This window comes from Manduca sexta, chromosome 18, assembly GCF_014839805.1.
Source record: "Manduca sexta isolate Smith_Timp_Sample1 chromosome 18, JHU_Msex_v1.0, whole genome shotgun sequence".
Taxonomy (NCBI): Eukaryota; Metazoa; Arthropoda; class Insecta; order Lepidoptera; family Sphingidae; genus Manduca; species Manduca sexta.
The window spans coordinates 14,021,503-14,033,308 of NC_051132.1; the positions used below are offsets into that span (position 1 = coordinate 14,021,503).

The 11,806-nt window shown below is 33.9% G+C and overlaps 1 protein-coding gene across 1 annotated transcript; it reads left to right on the forward strand.

Annotated features, from left to right (window-relative positions):
- The first annotated feature begins 8,815 nt into the window (after positions 1-8,815).
- LOC115449251 lies at positions 8,816-11,487 on the forward strand. Its single transcript, XM_030177007.2, has 5 exons — positions 8,816-9,153; positions 9,568-9,731; positions 10,047-10,222; positions 10,508-10,596; positions 10,995-11,487. The coding sequence occupies exons 1-5, from the start codon at positions 9,065-9,067 to the stop codon at positions 11,410-11,412; spliced, it is 936 nt and encodes a 311-aa protein (XP_030032867.1). The 5' UTR covers positions 8,816-9,064; the 3' UTR covers positions 11,413-11,487.
- Positions 11,488-11,806: the final 319 nt, after the last annotated feature.

The window sequence follows — 11,806 nt, forward strand, 5'->3', positions numbered from 1 at the left end:
CTACAATTAATAGGAGCAGAGCAGTGAAGAGAAATGTTGGGAAAACGGGAGAAGTTACTCCATTTTTAAGCTTCCGTCGCGTGTGCAACCTTAATGGTTAAAAGTTCCTCCGATTTCACCAGGATCCCATCATCAGACCCTGACCTGACAATCGGACCACCTGCATACCACCATACATTAAAAAAACACCCCCGACAAATTGAGCACCTCCTCCATTTTTGAAGTCCGAAATCCACGCGGGCGAAGCTGCGGGCGGAAGCTAGTATAATTATATATTTGCAGTTAGCTACCAACACAATTTTGATCCTAGCTTAAAATACATATTTGTACCGCAATTATCACATGATACGAATTTTTTTTTGCTATACCATTTTCGAACCAAATATTTGCTGAATACATAAAAATTTACATCTCGGTGAGGGGCCCTACCAGGGGTATGTCACTCTCAAACAGTCACTCTATTTGTTTTTGGTCTAACCTCAAATTAATTTTGTTGTAAGATACTTTCAGTTAGATGACACTGGAGAATAAGTTTTCAAAACACTAATCATGCCTTTTATCCCTATTTATAAAATAATTATGTACGTAATTAAATTAGATAAGTAAAAACATAAAAACAAATGTCAGAGGCTATTTTAATTAATTAAAAAAAATATGCATTACTGAAAATTCCGAACGAAATACGATAAAAAATTGACTGACACAATGACAGAGATTGTGGCAAGTCGTCTGACACAATTTCAAACGAGTTGCCACAATATCTGATGATTGTTATTAAATGGTAAAATATTAAAGTTCTCTTTTTGTTGTAACATGACAACTGAAGCTTAATTTAATTTTTCCATTTTATTAATACAAATATAAACAAAACAACGCATACTTTTTAAATTTTATTCTAGTTTCCAATAAATTACATATCTATTTTCTCATAAGCATGTTAAAATATTTATTGCATTAAGTGGCAATATCGCCTTGTTTCCGTAATTTGAATTCCGGTTGAAAATTTTCAAATTTCCCATTGCAGTTTGTGTGCGATAAGTTCGATTACGATTTCCTCAATAATGAAAGAACTTTGCTTATTCAAACGGACCACCGCTGCCTTCTTACTAATTCACCCCCGGGCTTTTGTTATTTGTTTTGCACGCGATAAGGAACTGATAAAATATTTGGACAAAATGTCTCATGTTATCTTGGTTGTGCGATTGATGGTAAATGACATTTATATTTTTTATAAAAATAATATCGATAGTACTCATTAAAATCGTACATAATATTTACTTAGTCACCGCGATGGCGAAATCTGCGCATTTAAATAGTCTTTTTAAAATACGTGTGGGAATCTGCATACCTTAAAATTATGCGATATTCATTTTTGATTTTAAACTATGAAAAATCTGTTGGTAGACAAGATTGTCGTTATTACGTCATCTTGGTTTAATATACTTATTTTGGTTTGACTATTGAATAAACAAATTTCAGAGCTGTATCTCTAATGGACTAATTCCTTGCATTTGTATTGTGTTATAAATACATGGCATCATTTATTATTTATTATATTTTAATAAATTATTGTATTATTTTTCAGGACCATTACATTATGTCCCTAAAGCAACTAGTTATAGGTGGAAATCCTGGCAGGACAAAAGGTTTCAAGTTTGAATTAAAGTTCTCGACAAAACTCTTAACTGAGGACAAGAATATACATAAAAAAAACTTGCGGTACACATATACATAAGCACTTTGAGAGCTGTTATAAATTATATATTGGTGCTTTATGTAGAACTCCATTTCCCACTTTGAATCTAGGTAAGATATTTTCCACATGTTGCGCCAAGAAATTTACAGGTGGAACTGATTCAGATACTTATATATTATATATCTCCTTAAAAGTGCTTAGACTAGATGTTGTACCCTTAGATATATCACACTGACGGCATACGATATATCACACTGATATATCAAATGCATAATGAATTCGCTGTAAATTCGCGGCGGGCGTGCAGCGAACAAGCCGTGGGTGCGTAGCGTTCACGCAGCGGGCTCACAGTTGGCTACGCATTTTAGACAGTTAGTAATAGAGTGAATTCAGATGAGGAAACATTTCTATTAGCTTTGTTAATTGGAAAAGTAACTAAAAAAGGGATATTGCCGTGGTTACATGCCACCGTATTAAAAAAAAGTATGTAAGTTGGGACTAAAAGTACAGGCGACAGCACAACAGCAGCCTGAGTGCTTACTAATATAATTTTATTTAATTTTTTTATAATGTGTGTATAATATATGTGTGCTAAGCGAATTTGGCACACGGAAAAAGTTGCAATAATATAAGATAGGCTGGGTGCTTTTTATCCCCTGGATAGTATTTTAATTGTGAATCTGAGTATAAAATAGACAGTGCTATGCATCGATACTGTTATTTAGGCATTTTTCTAGCGGGAAGGGCTTTTAACGTGCGTGACACTACGAGAAAATCTTCTCTAAAGATCTCGGCTTTCACTTTTCTGTCCGTTCATGTCTCTCATATCGAATTATGTTACAGAACATTATACACCGGATATTCATTTCATGAAAACATGGATTTAATTGCCGAAAGAAGCACATATCTCACCGGTAATGCTATATACATATCTTACTTAAAGTCAGATTACTTAGAGATGCTACGCTTCTTAAAGTTATAAAAATGTTTACTTAAGGTGGTAGCTCAAGGTCCATTTTCATACATTTTGTTTCGGCTTTAATCTGGGTAACTAAACAAGTATTGGCAAGTAAAGAATTTAAATTCACGTCTAGTTAGTGATTAGTTCTCGCAGTTGAAGAAAAACGTAAAAATAATTAATAATCATGGATATTTCGGCCTTTAAAATTTCGTCATATTAAATTTTAAAGGCCGAAATATCCATATTAATTATTTTACGTTTTTCTTCAACTGCGAGAACTAATCACTAACTAGACGTAATTAAATTCTTACTTGCCAATATGTACAGATTAAAAAAAATGTATAATCTTAAACTTTTAAAATTTAGGATGTTAATTTTGACAAATCACACTAATGATGAGGCTAAGGTATAATCGTTATTGAACGTATTCGATTATCGATTACCATTTTTATAAAACTTGATATCGATAGTTGCATAATTATTTGGTATGTTCAGATGATATAAATATTTTTTTTATTGAATTATCTATTTATTATTGGTAAGACATTTCCATTTATGTTTTTTTTAAACCCTACACCACTTGCAGTTATCATTGTGTTAACTATTTAAATCGTGAAAACATTAGATATATGAATTATAGATTTTTTTACCAATAAATGTGATAAATTACAAACAACTCGAATATTTGCAAAAAAATAATATAATTAAATCTAAATGCAAATTTTTATATTATCGATTTATTTTATTTCAATGGCGATTTGCGATAGTCCGTGATTGTTCATTATGATAATGAGTGGCACTTCAAAATAAAATATGATATTACCTGTAGTAAATTTTACCGAAAAAAAAATACGAAACTTCATGTGAAGGAGCTGTCAAAATTATCATCCTATATTTGATAACGTATAGTTACTAATTAGAATTGGGTAGGACATGACATGAAAAAGAGTTTGTAAGAGTAGCCTCATTTTAACATTGAGCCGGTACAATGTCCTACTTCAAATTAGGCGAGGCGTACTGAGGCGAGGCGCTTTAATGTGCGCCTTACAGTATTTTTGTAATGATAACACTCAAAATACTTTCCTCTGACTCGCGACTCGAAACGCAGTACCATAATGTTCATTGTAAAATAACGTCCTATTGTAATTGTCTACCTCTCTGTCCTCGTCCTATAGTTAACCACGGAGAATGAGTAACGCGACTGCCGCGACATAAAGTTTAAAGTAGTACAATATATAATTTTGAGCCACTCTTCCTTTTTGACGTTATGTACGGGACAAATGTACCGCTTCTGATATGTCCTACTCAACAAGTTACTTTTCCTTGCTCGAACAGTAATATTCATTAATGTTTTATTTTTCAGATATTACTAAAGTATTTTCGGACCATATCTACTGCCTTACAAGTAGGTCCCGAAGACACGCGGTATACAATACTCAAATTGGTTTATTCCAAAAAATATAAAACATTTACGAAAGCGAAGGGAAGACGATTTTCACCAGAGGAAAAAAATTGTCATTGTCTTTATTCAAAAAAACGTCCTAAATATTACAAACTTTTATGCAAGTATTTTACTCTACCATCATCAAGAACTGTAAAAAGCCAAATTAATATAATCGCAGGAATAAATCCTTTAATTTCCCACTGTTGGAAATAAAGGAAAAAGATTGTTTTTGCTTTGGTCTTTTTGTCTGTGTCATATGATGCATACAAAGATACAAGAGTTTGCTTCACATTAAAAATGCTCTTTTTCTAACTACGCTTTGGTTTTTATAATAAAAGGCATAAAAAAATATTTTAATCAGCCAATAGCATATTATTCCACAAATGGACTTAATAAGATAGAGCTAAAAATATTAATACGAACTGTCTTGGAAGATGCCATTGATGCTGGGCTTAACGTAATCAACACTACATGCGACCGGGCACCCGTTAATGTCGGTCCCATAACAGAGTTGGTTAAAGAAAGATGTAACTAAAGCTATATATTTACGGAAAGGAAAAGACTGGTAACATGACATAATACGCGTTAAAGGACAAATAACAACCCCGTTTACGAGCTGTTGTGGCTGAACATTTAACGGCAAGAGCAGAATTCCAGCAGAATGTCGTCAGTTAGTAGATTTCACACTTTTACTTAAGGTGGTAGCTCAAGGTCCATTTTCATACATTTTGTTTCGGCTTTAATCTGGGTAACTAAACAAGTATTGGCAAGTAAAGAATTTAAATTCACGTCTAGTTAGTGATTAGTTCTCGCAGTTGAAAGAAAAACGTAAAAATAATTAATAATCATGGATATTTCGGCCTTTAAAATTTAATATGACGAAATTGCACGTGCCTTAAACAAAAATACCATTTCTTAATTTTTCTACTCTGAGTACGATTATGTATTTTTCATATTTTTTGAATACTTAATTTCAAAGAAACAAAAAAATAAAAAACCGAGAAATTCTTGATGACGTCACACATACAGTTGAATAAAGTGTTTCCTTGGTCCACCTTTCTTTTTATTAACTCTTGGTCTCTCGTGGCTCGCCGGCGAGCCAAGACAGCTACATGACATTTGCGTGTGTCACGGGATTATAACCTTATATACTACATAATAAGGTTATTTTTCCGTCACACGCGTAGCTGTCAATGTTTGGCGGCAAACATTCAGCTACCTGTACATATTTGAAAATAAAATTTTGACAAGTCATGACGGGTTAAAAAAACTAAGACATCGTCATTTATCAATGTCAAAAGATAATATTATGCCGGCGCCACAGATAACAAAAATATTTGAACTCATGTGTGGCACGGGAATTTTCGTATTTGTGCAAAGTTTGTTTAAATGTTTACGTATTATCTTGTCATTCGGTATCGGTTTTACGACCACACATGAAGCATTCAAAGTTATCGAGTTGCTTGAATGGGAACTGATTATATATGGAAACCTAAAAGTAAAAGCCATAAAAAATTTAATTTGGTCAGTGTCTGTAATAGAATACAAATACGCAAATACCCGTGCCAAACATGAGATCAAACAAGTGTTCTAATATTTGTCTGTGTGTGGCACCGGCAAAGACGTTTTACAAATAGACGCGTCATAGACTAACAAAATTGCACATAAAACGGCGCACTATTCACTATAGCATCATGACTGTACATATAATTACAAATTGGCTCGATGAAGTCTTTTAGTTATACAGGTGTCAAATTAACGAAGGACCAGCTATACCAGGTTGATAGAGGATTAATTTATATATATATATATATATATATATCTATACTATTATATAAAGCTGAAGAGTTTGTTTGTTTGTTTGTTTGTTTGTTTGTTTGTTTGTTTGTTTGAACGCGCTAATCTCAGGAACTACCGGTCCAAACTGAAAAATTCTTTTTGCGTTGGATAGCCCTATGTTCGTGGAGTGCTATAGGCTATATATCATCACGCTATACCCAATAGGAGCGGAGCAGTAATACCTAATCTCAGGAACTACCGGTCCGAACTGAAAAATTCTTTTTACGTTGGTTAGCCCTTTGTTCGTGGAGTGCTATAGGCTATATATCATCACGCTATACCCAATAGGAGCGGAGCAGTAATGGCTAATCTCAGGAACTACCGGTTCGAACTAAAAAAAATATTTTGTATTGGATAGCTTTTTGTTCGTGAAGTGCTATAGGCTATATATCATCACGCTATGACCAATAGGAGCAGAGCAGTAATGCCTAATCTCAGAAACTAGGAGTTTGAACTGAATAATTCTTTTTGTGTTGGATAGCCCTTTGTTCCTGGAATGCTATAGGCTATATATATCATCACGCTATGCCCAATAGGAGCGGAGCAGTAATCGCTAATCTCAGGAACTACCGGTTCGAACTGAAAAAATATTTTTGTGTTGGATAGCCCTTTGTTCCTGGAGTGCTATAGGTTATATATCGTCACGCTATGACCAATAGGAGCGGAGCAGTAATGAAACATGATGCAAAAACGGGGACAATTTATTAGTTTTGAGAGCTTCTGTTGCGTGCGCTGCGTAAACGGTTAAAGTTATGCAACAATAATGTATGACGGGATTGTTCCTCTTAAAAAGTTCTACAAAAATATATCATAAAACAAAGTCCCCAGCTGCATCGGTCTGCCTGAACGTGTTAAACTCAAAAACTACCCAACGTATTAGGATAAAATTTGGTATGGAGACAGTTTGAGACCTTAGGAAGAACATAGGCTCCCGGGAAAATATATAGCGTGACTTTTATAACGGAAAACTTTAGCCCGAAAAACTTTATAACGCGGGCGGAGCCGCGGGCAAAAGCTAGTATATATATATATATATATATATATATATATATATATATATATATATATATATATATATACATATATATATTGTATAACCCTTCTGTGTCGCCTAATAATATTGCATCGTTCAGAAAATATTCAATCGTTCCTGCGTCGACCTGCTTGCTTTAGTTGATGTTTTGTTAATGTTACAACCGGTACCTACATTTCTGCAGCAATTCGCATTACTTCCTTTATATTTTATGTAACAATTATCATTTTGTATACGACTTATTTATGATTTCATTGTTTGATCATAATGCTCATTTTGTGTTTATTGTATGTTGTAATTTAACCACCACGTAACCCATAATTAATAGTCAAGTGATGGCAATTTAAAGATAATATCATGTACACAAGTGCGAAATTATTTTGCTTTTATCGCGTTAATTGTTAGAATCTCTCCTTTTTTTTAGTACATACTCTATTTAGATCATATACCCACTGTTATGGTATATATCTAATATGTATTGGCAATTTGTATCGCATTCGCATTTCGCTGTTGATTACTACCCGGTTTCATAGACCTGTTTTAAATCAGTTCTTATTATAATTATTTAATCTTTCTTATTTAACAAATTGTTAAATTAATCTGTTTGATATCTACATAAAATATTTTTTATATTATTATCATAAGTAAAACAACCTTCGCATGACGAAGAAAGTATATTTTAATGAATGCTAATCTTTATAGTTCCTTTTTCTATGGATAAGTATAATGATCATTGTAAACTTGATGTTAATTTCTTTTCCAGTGAACATTTTCAATTTTTAAAAGTAGCGTGACTTATTTGTGAAATAATTTTGTTTGGCTTAGAATAAGTTTGTTCTTGTTAATATTAGTTTCACTTGTTTGTGTAGAAAGATAATGCTAGAATCCGAATTTCCTTTTTGATGAAGACAAAGATAAATAATATGGCTAGCTAGTATGTTTCAGAGTTACTTAATTGCTGTTCTAGATTTGTAAATTTTTATGTATTTCTATATTGAATCGTATATTATTAGGCAATTTTTATAAAAAATAATAAATTCACTTTTATTTGAACATTGATACTTGATATTTATTTGATGATACATTAAAATGATTATCGAAATACAAAAGAATTCATATATTTTTTATAAAGTTAAATCAATTGTTATAAAAATATAGTTTGACAATTGAGAATGTTTTAGCATATTATAAATATCAATGTTAATTATTATTCGTCACAGTATGTATTTTTAGACATAAAATAATTTTAAGTATATTTTATTATTTAGTATTTCGGAATTTTACAGTGTATTACAGTTTATTTTAAAGTAGTATCGTTTACTTTTCCATTGAATATAATTAATAACTAAGATCAAATTATCAGCGCTTACATAGCTTAATAGAGGTGTAATACTTTGTAAATCTAATATAGAATGTGAATATCATTAGTACTTACTATAAGCATTTTGTACTCAAAATGTTATAGCAAAAAAATAAAATAAAAATAATATTTTCAATATGATGTTTGTCTGATTAACGATCTTATTACTATCGAATTATTATGTATTGATAATGATAGAAGTACACTGTAAATAAGATGTCAGAAATATTATACTACGACGGCATAGCAAATACAGATCTGCTTCTAAGTATTTTAATACTTGGATTGCCGTCTTCTGCACTTTTAAAACCGTTTGCAAAATAATAAAACACAATAAACCTGAATCGTGAAACGCAACGAAAATCGCGAACGCCCTCTACCTCACAAGTATGAAGCAGCCGTAATGTCGATTGGCACAAAAACCCAACGAGTAGGCTCTCTATTTCCATATATATTATAATTCTCTTTGGGCCCTACAGCTAATTTACTTCACAAACAATTCGCGCGCAGCACGATAAAGGTTGTCAAAAACATAAAAAACTCAAAGGTTTTATAAAAAATGAATGATTACTCCATACGTCAAAGTAATCACAATTTTACACAAGTCTACGGAAACTATTTGGAAAATTCGTGTAATGCATAAATTTTACGTTCAAAATGATGAAATTCGACACTGGCCCTGATCGCAAGAGTACTAGGGTTGGATACGGGTCGACTGGCGGTTACCCAAAATGCCGGTTTTCACTGCCAACATACCAAGCCTGCTCAAAGTGGGGGATAGAATCGAAATTGGGGGCAAAATCAAAGAGAGTGCTAGAAAGTAAGTATTTTTTTTTAAAGGATACTAAACATGTATCGCTGGATTACGTAATGACAAGGGAATATTAAAACGATGGAAGTCCAGGCTTATAGCTTTAGGTTGATAAGGCAACACAATTAACACAGGCCTATAAAATTATAGGCCTGCGTTTGAAAGATACAGGATTGAAGTGATAATATTTAACACCTATGGTGCGTTTATAATTCTAAATTAATATTTTCAAGCCTGGACTCACTTCATAAAGTCAGGTACCTAAAAAAATAGGTAAATCACACCTTATAATATAGCATATACCAAACGCACTATATTTCAAACCTAAAGAGTTTTATGCTGCCTTAAAAAAGTTAAGGATCTCAACAAAGAGGTACCTCACAGCTAAATTCAGCTGCTACTTCGTTTGATATGTTTCCCCAGGATGTCGGTAAACCTGTGCGCTCAGGAGGGCGAGGAGCCCAAGGATGTGGTGCTACACTTCGATGTGCGCTTCCACCGGGACAACATTATCTCGCTCTCCAGGAAGAACGGCATCTGGATCGGCAGCGGCAACTACGATACTAACTACAACATGTTTGTCCCTGGTTTGTGACGTCATAAAAACTTTGCCTGTATATGCGCTAGTGTTTACTAGATGTATGATTTTCACCGCGTTTATGAACCAACATTTCCAGAAAAATTATTGATTCACAGCTGGTTTAAATAGAACGAATTGTGAGGAACCCAAGGTTATATCTGATTATTAGTCTTACTTAGCATATTATTATTACACAATCTTGATCTACACCAAGATATAAATCTTGTTTCGTCTGTATCAGGAACTATAAAAGAAAGAAGTGATGAATCTAGGAAGAAGATAATAAAATACGAGGAGATGATCCTCATATTTCAATTTGCAGGCACAATCTTCCGCATAATCTTCGAAGTGAAAGACACTGACGTGATCACGATCTACTGCCAGGGCAAGTTCCACTCGAACTTCTTGCCGAAGATCCCATTGTCGATGGCAAGGTACATCGTAGCGTGGGCTGACGTCGAGAGGATCACGCATTGCTACTTCCATCTGGGCAATAAGGTAAAAGACATAGAAAGAACTAGCAATAATGTGGAAGTACTGTTGGTTCTTATAAGTAGACAAACATTTGATCAGCACAATACACAAGGACGCACCAATATCCAAAAAAAAAAACAAAAGACCAGCAGAGTTTATATCCTGTGATATTGTCACAAAGATTACATTTTAGCACTAAAAGTCAATGCGTGCCTAGCGATAGTTTTCAAAATTTGGGTTAGGGATTACTTTTATAGACCGAACATGTAACTTCAGAATTATAAAAAGGCTCACACAAGTGTTTATCAGGTCGTGAATGGTGATGAAGCGGGATCTCCAGGAGGGTTCGTTCCCAAGTCCCCATGTCCTACCATGGTCGCCGGCGATACCAAGCGATGGTATGTAATAAATGAATTTGACCTTATACCAGATGTAATACATCCATGCTCTATTCACATCGAAAGACGAAAATAAACTAAGCGAACTATGGATGTTATAATTACATATCTTCCCACCCCTTGGCGCTAACTTTTGTTTAAAGAACCAGAATTTTTGTGGGTTAATTTCATTCCGATCAGCTGTTGCATCCGGTAATACATCTGATATTCTTTTAGGGCACCTTTTTACCAGGTACATTGTATGCAACACATTGTTGGGTTATGGAGTTTGTTCTTTTTAATTACTAATAGTAGTACAGTTATGTAATAATGATACTAAATTCACGTTCTTGATATTTTGGACATGACTTAGTTTCTACTCATTTCTACTTTCAAACATGGTGTATTTATGTTCATAGTCCAAGAATGCACAAGAAACCTTCTCCCGGCTCACCCACCATACACTCCTCAAACGAAAGCTCCGATGATGACCAGAAATCTAGGCAAAAGGCAGACGTCAGGACAGACAGATTTTTCTACGACACCCTCATGTGTCAACCAACGGAGCATCAGAAATTCGGCTCGCCAAACTTCAAGAGGCGCGAGGCAAGTCTCGCCAGAAGCAAAGAATATTCTAGAAAGTACAGGGAGCTGTCCGATACAGAGAAGAATGACAGTGAAGATTATTCCGAAGACGTTTCGAAGGTAGATTCTTCTATGGCGGAGTCACAGGATGTCCTCCAGGAGCTCGGGCTGAAAAAGAGGAGCAGAAGAGGGAAGTTTGCCCCTTTCGCACAAGTGGTCAATTTCATGGGCAAGACTGCAAAGAGGAATTAGCATGATTTTTTTTTTATTGTAATGTTTTATGAAGTTTATGAAAGTTGTGTAAAATATTTTGCATTGGAACTGGTATTGATATGTTTTATTTTTAACAAAGTTAATTGACACAAATACGCGCAATATTTGGGTTAGAATATTTTATTATTCTATACGTTGCAACTGCTATGACTCTAGGAGAAAAGAAGGAAAGGTGATTGCAAACTCCTTTTAGACCTCGCTATACTTATCATAATGAATAACTACACAATATCCAGTTTTCCTTTCGTTTTTACTCATGTTTCCCCTGACATGAATGTGCAAACGGCGAACAAACTAAAAGCACCACTTGCGCAGGAAAAGATCTTACCTGAATTTTTACTTCACCAGTCTTCTACGTCTCCTGATACTTTTT

Excerpts from the sequence above, each read along its gene's own strand:
- LOC115449251 (XM_030177007.2), top strand. The coding sequence starts at position 9,065 with ATGCCGGTTTTCACTGCCAACATACCAAGCCTGCTCAAAGTGGGGGAT. Across the intron at positions 9,154-9,567 it reads ATCAAAGAGAGTGCTAGAAA|GATGTCGGTAAACCTGTGCG; the intron begins GTAAGTATTTTT and ends ATGTTTCCCCAG. Across the intron at positions 9,732-10,046 it reads CTACAACATGTTTGTCCCTG|GCACAATCTTCCGCATAATC; the intron begins GTTTGTGACGTC and ends TTCAATTTGCAG.